Here is a 15,392-nt window from a genome sequence, read left to right as displayed (position 1 = left end):
TTTCAGGCGATTTTTCCAACGTAAGGAAATCGATGAAAATTAATGGACGTTCAACCGAATAAACGAATATATTCGCGTGTAATTATTTCATGGTATAAAAGCGAATCACATTCTTTTTTTGCCATCTGTGATCTTTATTCGTGTATTTTGACTACTACCGGTGTATAACCGAGTCACTGGATAATACTCCATGTTATATAAAGTACGGCCGTTTTCTCTGAAAACACGTAAATATCTGAAAAACTACGCTACGCACAAATGTTTGAAAGAAACGTACAATTTCGAGGTAGGCGTATCATGTCGATGTTTATTTTATTTTCTGCAATTGCTTGGAAAAGCTCCTCTGTGGTCAGTATTTTTGTGGCTATATTTTTAAGTAACAGCTATATTTTCGTATCCCACATTGCTTGTAACCGACATCAAAACATTTTCGAAACGCTATTTACTTGTATTTTTTGCATATCGAGCATACCACTATCGAGATATTAAATGTCAAACTTGATACGCCGGCGGCATTGGCGTTATCCAATGTACACGTCAGACTTTGTACATCATGGTACCACTAAAAGCAGCCGATTGTGCGTGTACATTTGTGTGTACTAAATACTGTTCCCGAAACGGCTAGTCGCTTGTACTTCCGTTTGATGTTCGCCATTGAACAGGATTCAACTTCCCATCCTTTCCAAACATTAATACGTCGATAGCGGTTTATGCAAAAGATACACGTACAAGTGCTTTGAAAATTCGTTGATATCGGCTGCAAGAATATGAAACGAAGAGATATAGTTTCCGTTTAAAGATATAACTCGATGTGATCTTCACGGGACTTTTCAAACGAATCGCAAGGTAAAATAAATATCGTCGTGATACGTTGTTTCTTCTGAATTTACAATTTCTTCCAATGTATTATTGTATCAAAGCGTCGACTAAAAAGATTCGATGTCAATAAAATGCGAGCGTCTATGATGTTCACGTGCGTGAAGACCGAATTTATGTTTCCGTAAGACGCTGGGGTGCAGACTAATAACGATTAAGCGAGTTTCTATGGGATTGCACGGGAATGGGTTCTCGGGTTTGCCCGGAAATTTATAGTCGTACCACGATGGCTTGGCGATAGAGCTGCTTGAAAATGATGCCACGCAACTTATTATCCGTAACGAATTTCAACGTCCGCCATGTTGAAACGTCGCTGATAATTGACGTTGTGTAAAGATACTCGCTACCAGGAAATATGCTCTGTAAATTATCGCGTGTTAATGGGGATAGAATTATTACGAAGGAGCGGTTAGTTTTCTTTAGATTCTCTGTAGATTATTTTCTATGCAAAGATAATCGTTCCAGGACCTGTTTCTCTTGTGAATTAATTTCTTCGAGCTATTTTTCTTTTTCTGTTTTTTTTTTTTTTTTTTAAATATCCTAGTGCTTTAAATATTCAATCGCGAACATCTACAACATCTTAAAACGTAATTTCCAAAGTAGAATTTTTGTTTGATAGAACCATACGCAATAATTTCCTATAGAAAGATGCCAAATTAAAACATTTTACCTTTTTTTGCTTCGAACCTTACACGCAACCACCTAGCAACATACAATATTCATCGTTAACGAAGCAATTATATCGGGAAACTCGAATCTCTTCTCAAGAATTCTCCACTTTCCACCTCTGTTTCTCCGAAACGTATCTCACAACCAACACCTCTCGCCTCCCCAAACACGCATCCTCCGATTAATCCCATAGTTGTCTCCCCTATCCATGCCAACAACTAATTCTACACACCCCATCCGCATATATCCTCGAACGTACGGTTTAATATCTCATCAAGGAAATGATTTCGTGACGAATATCCAGTAACCAACCCCCTTTGGTCGACGACTAAGAGAAGGGAGGAGGTCGTTCGATGAGAAATACGGTGATTTAGGGGAATTCGTCAGAAGCGGTTCGAGCCTGTCCGGATCTATTATTGGCGTTGGAACGTAAGTTAGTGGCCGCAGGGGCTGCTGGCGAAGTACACGGGGGTGGTTTGCACCGATGGTGTCTGGGGATAGCGTGGCGGACGTATTAGGTAATTGTGGGGGAGTGAGGACCGAGGAAGCAAGGGGTGATTTATATTGGCGGCACGTGACGCCGGATAGGAATTATCGTTAGCCACCTTGCTACCCCTTACGTGCGACTCCGTTTCCTTACACGTCTTTCAGGACGATTCAAACGAAACGATCTTCCATTTCCATTACCGATTTGTAGTTTCCTAATCTTTCTGCGATTTTTATCCCGCTTTCGGATCGTTGGACAATTATTCGAAAGCGAGGAGTTTTGGGGGTGTTCTTGCGTTTCGGATCGTTGTTTAAATTCGCATTAAAAATCGTGACGCGAATATTTCCATCGTGTCGCAACAATAAAGCTCCTTATTTTTTGGTACAAATCTTCTTAATATCGATTGTATGCGATTTGTAGTAAATTTATCGCTGCTAACCCTTCGATCTAGGAATTTTGTTAAATTGCTGGCCATTTTTGTTAACCTTTTTGTTTCATACAGGAATTGATTTTAAGTGTAGGGTTTTGCTATTGACGATTTATATCGAGAGAGAAAGAGGGGCTTGGGGTGAGGCTAGGTCCGTGTAAAATTTTGGGGTTGGAGGATTTTTAGATCGGCAGAATTGATAGGAAACATATTTTTTAGGGGTTGAGGTCGTAAAATGGATTTTGCGTGTAAGGCTTTGATATTGGGAATTCTTAGGAATGGTTTTGTGGCCAGATGTGCGTCGAATTTTTGAAATGCAGTGCTTCCTAGAAGTATTTTACATTTAAGAATAAAATATCACAAGACGGATTAACTATTACGGTGCAACTGACGAGAAATTCTTTCTTTCGTGCCGCTAAATATCTCTGTAATCAATAACTCTGATCTAATTTAAAATACGATTTAATTGAATAATTACGGTTGTAGTTGACAAAATAAACGTGAAATTGTAGCATAATGAGAAATTCTATGGAAGTAACAAGAGCAAGATATCGTATATCATATATTTTAAAGCCAAGTATAATTAATAACTCGTAGCATATACATGTGCACCGCTGGAGTATGACATTAAAGGCTGTAAAATATGATAACAAATAAATACAGAAATTGTATAGAATTCGTACCTTTAATAAATCTACTTTTTTAAACTAATGTACTATACATTGAAACACTCGCATTTCAAAATAAAATAAATATTCATTTTTTTGAAAAACTTTTTATGTGGAAATGTGGCGGACACGTTAAAAAATATATCTGTTTTTGTTGCAGGTAAGCTCCTCAAAGAATTCACTTAAAATTCTTTCAATCAACAACAGTCCATTCCTTCCACCGGTAAGTCGCAATCGATATTATCATCTAATTTGCCATTTTAATTTCGTCGATACAACTTTTATACGATGATCGGTAGTTCTAGCACGAGGAAAATGTTTAACATAAGACTGAAATCGACGACAATTCTCTCGCACTCTGTTCGTACTTGATACACGTTTTAACACGAGAAAACTACGCTTGGTTGAGGAAAAAAAAATCGAAAGAAGACAGTAGGATTAATGGCGAGCTTCCAACACAGCTTTACTCTCGCTGGCTTTATATCTCGCAAAAGGGTTACCTTCGAATCACCGACGATCATTTATTTCATCGACAATGTTTTCGTCGACGCGATTTCACCGGCCGACACCGAGTTCGCCGGCAACGAATGAAATCACCGACATCGTCTTTTGCCGCCAATTACTATATTTTATTTTGTTCCTTTTATATTGTACCGTTCTTTATTCTTTTCTAGACGAAACTGAATATGTAGATGAAGATGCTTAATCAACGATAACGTGAAATCGTATCGATGAAAACATTTCAGACGAAACGAAGGTAGGTAACCGCTGACAAAATTCAGGAGGAAAAGCGAAATACAAGAAAGAAGGAGACGCGAGAACGAGGAACAAGGTGAAAGAAAAGACAGCACGGTCGGAGGTCGTCCGTCGATCCGGAAACTTTTCTACAGCGTGAAAGTTCTTCCTTAACGAGGACGTCCCTGCTCTTGCGAGCCAGAGGGGCGCAGCGGAGCCAGGACCAAAGTGCATAACCCAGGCAGATAATGAGAGGGCGAGAGGGTTTGGGGGCACAGGGGCGAGAGGGTAACGGATAGCAACGAAGCAGCCACGTCGTCGGGGCACCTGCGGTTTGTCGGTACGTTACTGTGGTACACGATGCGGTACCGAGCCGTCAAGTTCATATTGCCGGTTTCCTGTCATTAACGTGCCGCGTTGAGCCTCCAGCCTGTGTAGACCGTTCTCTATACACCACGCTATACTCTCTCACCTCCTCTTGTCGCCCAACGGAATATCGAATGGTTAGGATATAACGCGTGTTGCATACTCTGGATGCGTGTATACACTGGTTCGTGAGAGTATTTGAACACCTTTATGAATTTATTGTGTGTATTATAGGAACGAAAGATTTTCAGATCTCATAGATAGGTTGATAACAGTGGGAGCTTCTCGGAACGCTTTTCTGTACGTTTCGATTCGTAGAATCGACGATCGTGGAAACGTGGCTGTCGACCTGCTCGTATTAGCAGTTTCTAAAATAGTAGCGATATCGAGGTTAGGAATCTTGCAATATTAAATTTATTATATTTTTTACGAAATTCCGCAATAATGATTCTTTGGTCTCGGAACTTTCATCTAAAACGATTTCACATTAAATCCGCATAATCAATTTAATGAAACAAAAATTCCAATTCTACTGAAACGGATCATTGGCCAACGAAAAATCGAGTTCCTGTATTTTCAATGAGAAAAAAAATTCGGTTAAACTCGTTGAACGTATTCTGGCGTTGCAACAATGTTGTTGAGGGCAGCATGTGAAAAAAGAAAAAACTATTAAAAGTTTGGTCGATTGCGGCCCCTGTTGCGGGGATTAAAGTACCCCTGGTAAATGTCTATCGAGGCTGAAGAATTCTCGCCGGATTTGAATTGTTAAAAAGCGAACGCGTTTGCAAGCGAGAAATGAGATATCTTGGTGCCTGATGAAAGAATCGTACTCTTCCTTTTCTCTCTCTTCTTCGCGCGTTTGTATTCACGCGTGCACTCTGTGCGTGTGTAATAAATAATGGAAAACGAAATATTTCGTTGCGACGATTCAGGAAATGAAATTCCACGGGTGGAGCGTCGTCGACGAAACAACTCGAAGATTTATTATTTTTGTACCGCCGGTTGCATATTTTAATGCAAAGTGAATGAGAAAAGAAAGGATCTGACCGCGTATGAAAATTGTCTTTGACGTTTCATTACGATGTTTGTGAATATTCGTCGACACGAGAAATACTTTTGCATTTTATAAAAAATTGATAGAACTTTTTTGTAGTCTATGATTAAAATAGAATATTTTTATGTCTTGTGGTAGCGTTAATTGGCGTGGTATGGTTAATTGAATTTTCGAGTCTCGTAATATTATGTCGTATGTTTGATAGAATTTGTGATTAATAGAACTTTTCTATCTCGTAATATTACGACATCTAGTTACTGAAATTTTTGTATTTTGCAGACAGTAGAAGAAACACGATTTTCTTAATTCAACGTCCAATTTCGCTGATGAAGGAACGATACCGAAATTTCCATACGAGAGGAACCAATTAAAGATAGCAAAATATACGGAAAAATAAATAATACATTTAGAGATACTGTGGAAACACGAGACAGCTCGTACACTAGACGTTGTGTTTCCGGGTAAATTTAGCCGGAAGTCGAGGAATTAGACGAGCTGTCACGCTTTGGCTGCACAGCAAACCAGATTGGATCTGGAACGCTTACCAGGGAGTTGCACTATTCCGTGGTCTAAAGATTCTGGCAATTAGTGGTAGGAGATTCTAAGGATCGAAGCGAGAGGGTTTGGCTCAGGGGGTGAGATTTCGAATTCAAATGTCGTCGTCACGTTTTGGCACGGTGACAGGTTCCAGTTATCAGGACTTCAAACGTGCCACCCTGTTTTCACCCTAATTCGAGTTTCGATTTTGCTCCGAGCGATTGGCAGCCCGCATCAACAATTTATCGCTGCGTAAATTCTGATTACCAGCCAATTTCCTATATTTTTCGTTTAACCATTTTCATTCCATATTTGTTTCGCGGATGAATTTATCGATAATTGTTTGAAAAATCGGCGAAAACTTCGAACTAGAGTTGGCAGCAATTTACCGTAGAATTAGAGTTATAAATTGAAAAAAATACAAAAGTTGTATTTGGATCGAAAGTTTTTGCTCTAGACAGAGGGATTTGATTTGTAAAGAGCGTTCTGATTTTTGGAAAATAACAAAGATTATGTGATCGTGTTAGAATTACACAGGAAAGTAGTAAGAGCAATGGTTCGAAATAAAGTTCAGGAATTTCTGCCCTGAATAGAAATTTGTCTACATATTTTTCTTGGAATTATTACTAGCTGTGTAATTGTCGTGTAAATGTTATTTCTTAATTAAATGTATAAAGGTAGATTTCTGATTACTAAGAAATTTATAGTTGTAAAGTACATCTCTCTTGATTAAAGTTTCTATCCGAGGATCCTCTGAATTCTCGGGCAACTTTATAATTTTAAAGTTTCTCTTATTTATAATTAAAGATAACAGCACATAATCTTGAAGAAAAGTTTTTGCTGCAAAAAAAAAAAGAAAAAAAAAATTCCGGGCGCGATCCTACGTTCTCCGGAAGGAATTATTTGTTTATTAAATTTATATGTACTCGATCTATTAATTATGCCGATGATCACTCGTGATGCTTTAATTCGCGAGAAACAACGGACGTCGACAGCAACAAGTGAGCGTGGAAAAAGCGAAAGGCCAAAAGGGTTTGTAAAAAGAGCGGCGTGCTCTTTAAATTCTTGCCCGATTCCGATTGCCCTCGGGGTAATTTTCTTAGTGAATACAGGCGGGCACGAATTGGAGGCTGGAATCGGGCCTTTTCACTACACCCTCGTGCAACTATAACCGACAAGGACGCTTTATTGAAGCTACACCGACGACTGGTTGGTCCCTTTGAGAATGAAAATCCGGCTGGTTCGACATTTCTTTGAAAGCGAATCCCTCGCTAGCTCCACGAATTTTAGTTATCTTACCTTCCGTTTTATTAAAGTCCTTCTTCAAACGTTCTTTTATTCTCTCTTCTTTTTTCTTTCTCTATTGTAGAATATTTTTTTTAGAATTTTTTTTTTTGTATTCTTGCGTACAATTAATTAGTTCATGATCAGAAATTGAACTGGTTCGAGTAATTCCATGTAAGCGAATTTTTATATCGTAATCGTGTTTATCGTAAAGTGGATAAAACCGAGGTATTCGCGTTTTTCGCTATATTTCGCTATATTAAATTTTGAATGACGATAGATAGTTCTAGCATTACGATTTTTGCAGACTAGTCGTTACAGTTAAAATTGTCTAAATTGCCAAAAATTTCTGAAAATTCCCGCTCTCAGAATTACAGGCATTTAAACTCGAGTACAGAGGAAGAAAAAGAAAAGTAAAAATACCGCGAGTCGAAAGATACAAATCGCGTCATCTCTTCCGCAAAGCAGATGAAATCAGCGGAGAAACCGTTTTTCGAGTTTCCGGTTTCCAGTTTCCAGTTGACAGACGGAGAATTTACCCGGGCAGATGAGATAGTCTGGCGGATTAAAGGGCAAAAAGGGTTGATCTTCCCCGTTCCTCTTCTCACTTGCCCCCCCATTCTCGGCGGAGAATCGTGCTCGCTACGGTCGCGCGAATCCGCAATATGGCGCGCAAAGGCGCGGCTGCCTTTTCGTTCCTTTCAAACGCGCCGCGTTTACGAATCTTGGAAAGATTATTACAACGTGTAAGGGAAGGGCAAAGTAACCCCCAAGTCTACCTGATGCTCTAGTTCCTCGTCTCGCATTTAATTATTCCCTGACATGATACTCGCTGTTAGTCAAACGCTGCCGCTACTCATGGTTGCGTTTATTGCGCAAAAATGAGGATACGTTTGGTCTTCGTGCAGCCGCTTTCAACATCTAAGTGAGCGAAGAGCGGAGAAGCCCTTTCCAAGTGTTTCGCGTATTTCACGCGTTTTTCGCCTGGTTTCGCACTTTCGTTCACATTTGGCGTTTATGGAATATTTATGTGCGTTCGTCTGTTGCATCGCGATATCGATAGAAATGGTGAACTTTTAGTTGCTGTTTGATTTTGGTATGATACATTGAAACGTATCATTGCGACTTGTAATGGTAGTACCGTAGTGTCCGGGTATATGGCCAAAACTTATCCTCAGCAATTCTTGGAATTGCTGCCTCGTGTCAAGCTTCAAATTTATATATCGTAATATATATCGTAATAAGAAAAATATGTAACTTTTGTTATGTTTTATTACATCGTTACGAGATGGCATTAATCGGATTATCGGGATTGATCAAAATCATACCAAACATGACTATATTCGATCAACAATTTTTTAATAGGAACTAAACTAAAGAAACATTTAATTAATACGTAATTAGGAGTAAGAAGCGACTTAACTCTGACTCGCTCTTACGCTGATAACGTTGTTCAATTCTCAGAAAGTCACCTCTTTAGATTCCCGAAAAAGAATGCTTCAATTCTGATTTGCACTGTTATGGAATGGTAAGCTATAAACTTACATTTGATATGTGGAACTTATATATGGAATCGAAGAAGCTGTCGATGCTACGCTATTAATCAAAGTTCCAGGAGCGTTTTAAAGATTTTCGTTATTACCCAACATGCCAGAGACGTGCCATTAAAGCTCTAACAACATCGATCGACTAACGTGTTGTTCAGTAACCGTTATTTTGTCGAGACATCGCAGCTAACTTACGCCCAATGTTCCGTAACCCGCTTAAACTTCGTGTAAGTAATTAAATATAAACCCACGTTAAAACGGTAGACACCGGGACAACTTAGGAATTTTACGATTTATTCAGTAACTTTTGATTGTTATGAGAACGATTCGAAAGAAATATTGTAACAGATCTCTGTGTTTTAGATATGTACGTGGGTTCTGCGCCTTCTTCAGTCTTTAAATTCCCGTAAGTGGACGGGAAAGCAGCCTAGAACTAACTTTTCCGCACCGTGAAGAGTTTCTACTAAAATACCGAAGAATTGTTCTTGAAAAATCAATATATCGAAGAAAATATCCGACATACCTGAAGTAATTTTCACGTCTGTCCGCTTCGAATCTATTCCATCGAACGCTTTGAAACGATTATTTCTATGGCGAAAAGGTGAAGAAACGGTATTCGTACAGAGAAATTCTTGGAAGAGGCGTCGTCTCACAATACGGGAATATTTTCCCTGCAATAAATCGGACACAGATTTCACCGAGGTGACGAGCTCTCTGCAACCTATGCAACAACCACCCCTCATCCCCATTGGTCCTCTGCTTTTCATGGTTGCCATGAAATCTCGATGAAAGCTCTCGTCGATTTCGAATCGTTCCAATACCGTGCTGGTTTTGTTCATTTCGATCGGATCTATTAGTATGTGTGCTATACACGTTAGTATCTGAATTAGTACGCATTAGTGTACATAGGCTGGTATTCGTTCAAAAATATTCAAGTGCTCGCTTGTCTTTTTTAACTTAATCGTGAAATAAAAGATTAGAAGATCTTTAATTTATTTTCTATTGGCTAGATTGAAAAATTGTCGAAAGAAAATTTGTAGGGTGTTCCGAAGGAAGAGCCTAAGAACACGGAAGATGATTTCGTCAATTTTGAATAATACCAATAATTTGATAGTTTCGTTGACTGCATTGAAATTCATTAGTGTAAGAGATACCACGTATTCGCGCGAATTCTGTTCGTTTTATACGTTTTTTCATGCTGTTTGTTATGGTGAATTTGATATTGTGCATTATTTATTGTTCGTGATTAATTATCGTTAATTGGGAAAAGAGAATACGCACGATAATGGAGGTTGTAGGAAATTGTTTATTGGAAATTATTATTTCGTTTTTGAACACGTGATATCGGTATCCGATGATGAATGTGTAAGGATACGTCGTGATATTGATATTCGATGAATGGTCGAGTGGTTTCATTTAATAATTTTTTAGCATAATTAGTCGATGGTCGGTAGTATCTCATTTCTACGATTATTACTTTCGTTTTCGGTAAACTTGTTTTTCAATTTCTTTCTATAGAATGTACCATACACTGTGCCCTATGTGTTTTATACTTTGTTTATATCCTATGAGAATTATCCTTAAACGGAACTCCTAAAATGTCTTTCCTTCTTAGCTCTAACTTAACTACTTGCTGCTGCTACTACTACTACTATTAACTATATTATAACTGGTATTGGCCATTTTTGTACCTTGATATTGTTGTTATATCGCTGTTATATCGTTAACTAACGTTCGATACTGTTGATTACAGATTCGCGAGGGTCTAAAGCTTGTACTCGATAAAAGGAATAAAAAGAGAAAAGAAAAAGTCGCGTTTTCGATACTATCGAGCGCCTTATCCGGTGAATAGCGGCAGAAGGAGTATGTAAATAAGCCAACTGAGATATTCATGTTGCTCACGGTGTATCTGCTCTCTCCGGCTCAAACGGAAGCGCCCGCTCGCGTTCTAAATCTCGCCAACGATAAGTATGTTTATGCACAGTCCCTGGCTGCTGCACGTCTCGATATGAACGTATACACAGCGAGAGAAGTCGATTTCGAGGGTGGAATATTTTTTCACCGCGCTCTCCGAGCAAACGTCGAAAAATCTGGCAGGTTTTCTTTCGCGTGTTTGTCGATCACAGATTTTAATTTACCAGCTTTTAGAGCCGGTCGAATTGATTTAGGAAAGGATCGAAGATGATCTTTAGAGTCGAGGAGCTCGATTTGATTTGATTCTGATGATTTTTTATTCGTTTTAGTTTTCTGAAATTTTGAAGGTGCAAGGTTACATTGACTTTTTTTTTTTATTTCAGAGATCAAACCTCTGTAATTAGATTAGTTAAATTAAGTTGGTCGTTATTTCCGAAAAATATGAATAAACAATCAATTTTTATCACGGAAATATTTTTTAATACTCTAACGTTTAATATTCGTTACATTACATGGAATTAATGGAATAACTATTACGGGACGTTCTATAATTTTTCAGCGTAAGAATCGAATTGCCCGTAAAGTAACAACAAAATTTACCATCTCAACACCGTACGTCCCTTCCATCTGAACGGAAATCCCTCAGAAATCCCCTGACCATGTCCCTAATAAAAACACCAAAAAATCCCCAGAATCCAGCTCCTATTTCTCCTAAAACTCGATTCTCAGACAAAGCTTCTCGATCGTCCACATCCTCTGCTTCGATATCCTGCACGAATTTCGTCAGAACTGAAACCATTCGAGCGAATACAAGGAGAACATCTATCCACAGGGAAGGAAAAGCAAAAAAAGGAGAAAGGAACGTTGGATACTCTGAGGGCTTTCGCCTCTTTCCTCCACTGTCACATTAGCCTCGACAGTCCAGGCTTGCCTGTCGCCATGGACGTGGCTCACGAAAATCCCTCTGTTTTTTTCCACAGTTTCGCGTGTTTATACTCGCTTCTTACTTTCTTCGCTGCGGTACGCCGCACCAAAGGATTTCCGGTTTCACGTCCTTCTTATTTTGATACCAATTAGGATATTGTTAGAAGCGGCGATGTTGGAGGAGGACTATTTTCAGCGATGGTTGGGATGGCAGATTTTTGTGCAATATTTGTATTTTTATCAACGTAATTTATAGGCGAGGCTCGCGGTTGTTTGTTTCACCATTGTTTCGATATATATTGGAAAAAGAAGTGAAATAATAATCCGTCAGTTTGAAATTCGGTTAAAGAACGTTAGGTGAACGTTGCGAAACCCTTGAGCGAGACACGTGTGGCGTCAGAGAAAGGGCGTACAAAGGGATTTTCAGCGGACAGGATAATGTGACAGGCAAGGAACAGGCGAAAGCCCTTAGAGCAGCGTTTCCCTCACCATCCTGGCGAAATGCGACCGTTTACTTTCTATAAAGCGGCGAAACACTGTCGTTCCATTACAACCACTACGTTTTTCGTCTGTTCCTTCGATTCGACTCCTCCGACACGACCAGACTGCCAATGGCAATGGACTTTTATCGGGGCAACTTCGTTTCAAACGGACTATTCTATAAATTCCAAGGTTAAACAGGAATTTTGTACAGAAGACCATGAAAGTATTCGCGCTATTATATTCCATAGGAACGCTTCCATTTGAACTTTCTAGACTATTTATTGTCATACAATTCACGTTTTAACAAACACGTTAAGTCTACTGAAACGCACGTCAATATTCTCATAAAAATCGTTCCGCTTAACGTAAACATTGGCTTATTTATAATAATTTCAGAAATATTTTTCCAAGCAATAATTTTCAAAGTTTTCCAAGGTTTATTTTCGAATCTTTTAAAAGTGATTTCTGACTTTTACCACCGCTACTGCTATAGAGTTATCGAATATGTTAAGCGAGTGAACTTACCAAAAGTGTAGTCAGAACACGTGTGCGATCAATCTTCTCCGCTCAATGATTCTTATTTCGACTTTGTACAAAGTGCATCAAGGTTAGGTAGCATTGTGAGGCTCAGCGGGCTGTTCACAATGCAGGTTAGTGATCGTGAGGTCGTCAAGTCTGTAGTCGTCACATCCTACCTGTGACCAGACAACCTTCCAAACGGGTTCCTCGACACGACTGCAAATATAGAATCGCGATTTCTTCGACACGAGATAATGGACAGGGCAAAGTTTCGTGGCGATGTTCAATTTTTTGATCGATTGATAAATTCACGCAGAGTTCCGAGAAAAGCTTCTCTTCCCAAAACAGCGGAACTTGTCAAATCAAAATTTTTAATTATTGCAAATATTTAAATTTCCAAATCTTGGAATATTCAAATTTTCGTACATGTATTATGACAAATAACAGCGTTTCTCGATCAATATTCTCAAACAATAGCTATTTCTCCATCTGTTCTTTATTTTATTCCGTCCACGAAACTTTTTCCCCTTGGCCAGTATGTAAAGAGATTCGAGACATCGATCATCTGGAAAAAGAACGATTGGGAACGCGTTTAAATCATCTGTCGAGTCCTTGGAAACGTGAAACATCGTACTTTCTCGATTTTATACCGGAATGCTTTCTATGCTCTTACGTTAAAACGTTCTTTCATTCTTCTCTTTTACTGTTTCATGGAATTAATTGTGGGTCGTGTTTTAACGAAAGACGAGAGGTAAACGTGATATTTTTCCACGAAATTTTATATGCCACGGGAACCAGATATTTTTTAACGAATTTCCAAGAAACTTGTTTGTAGGATGGAATTATGAATTTCATTATTTCAAAGGTATTTCAACAAAGGGAAAATGGTTTTTAACCGACTTTGAGCAATTTTATCATTTTGAGCTGATTATGGTCTTTGAAGAAAATGTAGCGTGCTGTTACGACGATGGTGGATCCTGTTATATTAACAAGATTTAGAACAATATTCCGCGTAAAACGTTAAAATTACTCGTAAAGTGTGAAACACTTGTAAACTGGAAAGATCTTCAAATCCAGAGTCTTCGACCACGTTGTATCTGAAGCTACTTCCACCTTTCCATTCATCATATGCCAAACAAAAAGATAACACTCGAGCTACTAATTTAGTCATCTGACTAGATCCACGAACGAAATTAAATGGAGAATCGCTTGAAAACATGGAATCTCGAAATATAAAGAAATCCGCCATGAAATTATCCTCGAAGACGACTATTTTTTTGTAGCCGCTGTATGCCAATATGAATTAAAAAATAATATTCCAATTTCTAATTTAGTCACCTGACCAATCCCACAGACGAAATCGAATAAAGAGACGCTTGGAACCTCGGAGCATAAAGGAATCTGTCGTAAAAAAAATCCCCGAAGACGAAGCTTGGAGAGTAGAAAGCATCGATCCTAGGCGAGTGGACTGAGTGGAGGCGTTTCAGTCGGCTGTAGGAAAGTGGAAAGAATAATAAAAGGGCGAGGAGGCGAGGCGTGCAGTAAAAGGGGGCATATCGTGAAGGCGGTGGCGTCGAGGCAAAGGGAGAAATAATTCAAATCAAAGGCTCACGGTGGAGTTACGTGTGTGTCAGCTCGCAAGCCGGCCCATATAACCTTTTAGTGTCGAGAAATTGCCAGCGCTGGCTCCGTCGGGGCAAAAGTCTGAGGGCGACGGCTCTTCGATGCAACGCCGTGTCGCTTTTTTCTTCGCCTTCCTCACCTGACAGCTGATTCCATTTCAGAGGACTTGCTCCATCTAGAAGATAGAACTCGTGACTTTTGACCCTTCACCCGTGTGATCTATGAGTTGATCAGCAGCGTTAACCGTACAGACGAATAATTATTCTTATGCAAATTCTCGAAACGTTTCGTATAGATTACAGTCGAACCTCCTGTAACTACAATACGATTAAGCGGTTGCTTGCTTGGAATTTTCTAAAAACCAGCGCTGACTGTGTAGTACTCTAAAAATTTTAGTATACATGGTGTCTCGGCTGAACGAGACCACCTAAATATATGCCTTATCTGTGATTGCATGAAAGAACTTCTACGGACTCGATACTTTTGCGCGAAGAATAAAATATAATAACCACCGGTACAAAGAAATATACATAGAGGTCTTTTTAAGAAAAATACACGCGCACCTTGAGATAGTTTAACTTTTTCCCAGAAGCACGATTGTAAATAAGGCAGATATTTAAGTGATCTCATTTAGCTAAGACATCCTGTATATTACACAAAACATTTTCTAACCTCGTTAGCACTAAGACGGGACACGACTACGTGATTATACTGATAAAATTTGAAACTGATCTGAAGATGTATGTAGGGGCTACAAGATATTTATTTGACGCCTGCACTTGGCAGAGATCATCGTAGTATTTGAACAATAAATCATTCGTCATACTAACTAGCCACAATATTTAGCGACGACATCTTCGACACTAATTGTACGCTTAAAACTATTACTCATGTCGTACACTAATTTTCTTCAAAGTATTTCCAGACATCGTAAACAAGACGGACATTTGGGTGATCTTACTTAGCCGAGACACCTTCGTATTAGAAATAATAGAGAAAACTTCCAAATAATATTTATCACGTGAAACGATTGAAAATTTGGAAGCAACAAATTTGGAAAAATTCTTGCCAACTACTGCCGCGTTGAGACAGAACTTTCGTTAGAAATTCGGACATCGAATGTTCCTCACAGTCTCTGAATAAGATTTTAACGACGAAACAGAAGAAAGCTTTGAAGGAATGATAAAGAGGATGAACGTGGGTTTTAAAATAGAAGCGAATGGCAGGGGACTGTAAAAAGATAGCACAAGTCACCAGGAGAAGAAAAAAAAAAAGAGAG

The 15,392-nt window shown here is 38.9% G+C and overlaps 1 protein-coding gene across 11 annotated transcripts in view; it reads left to right on the top strand.

Annotated features, from left to right (window-relative positions):
• Positions 1–15,392, top strand: part of LOC122576604 (polypyrimidine tract-binding protein 2) — a 417,022-nt gene that overhangs the window by 208,448 nt on the left and 193,182 nt on the right. For 2 of the 11 annotated variants that reach the window (XM_043747168.1, XM_043747169.1), the window contains one exon: positions 3,288–3,350. The exons of 7 other annotated variants lie outside the window; for them this stretch is intronic. In XM_043747168.1, coding sequence (XP_043603103.1) covers positions 3,288–3,350 — 63 coding nt within the window. Of the gene's footprint in view, positions 1–3,287; positions 3,351–3,810; positions 4,203–15,392 lie in introns of those variants that run through there. 2 more of the 11 variants (XM_043747175.1, XM_043747178.1) reach the window with 2 other exon arrangements.

Source organism: Bombus pyrosoma, linkage group LG16 (assembly GCF_014825855.1).
Source record: "Bombus pyrosoma isolate SC7728 linkage group LG16, ASM1482585v1, whole genome shotgun sequence".
Lineage (NCBI taxonomy): Eukaryota > Metazoa > Arthropoda > Insecta > Hymenoptera > Apidae > Bombus > Bombus pyrosoma.
This window is presented reverse-complemented; position numbering and strand designations above follow the sequence as displayed.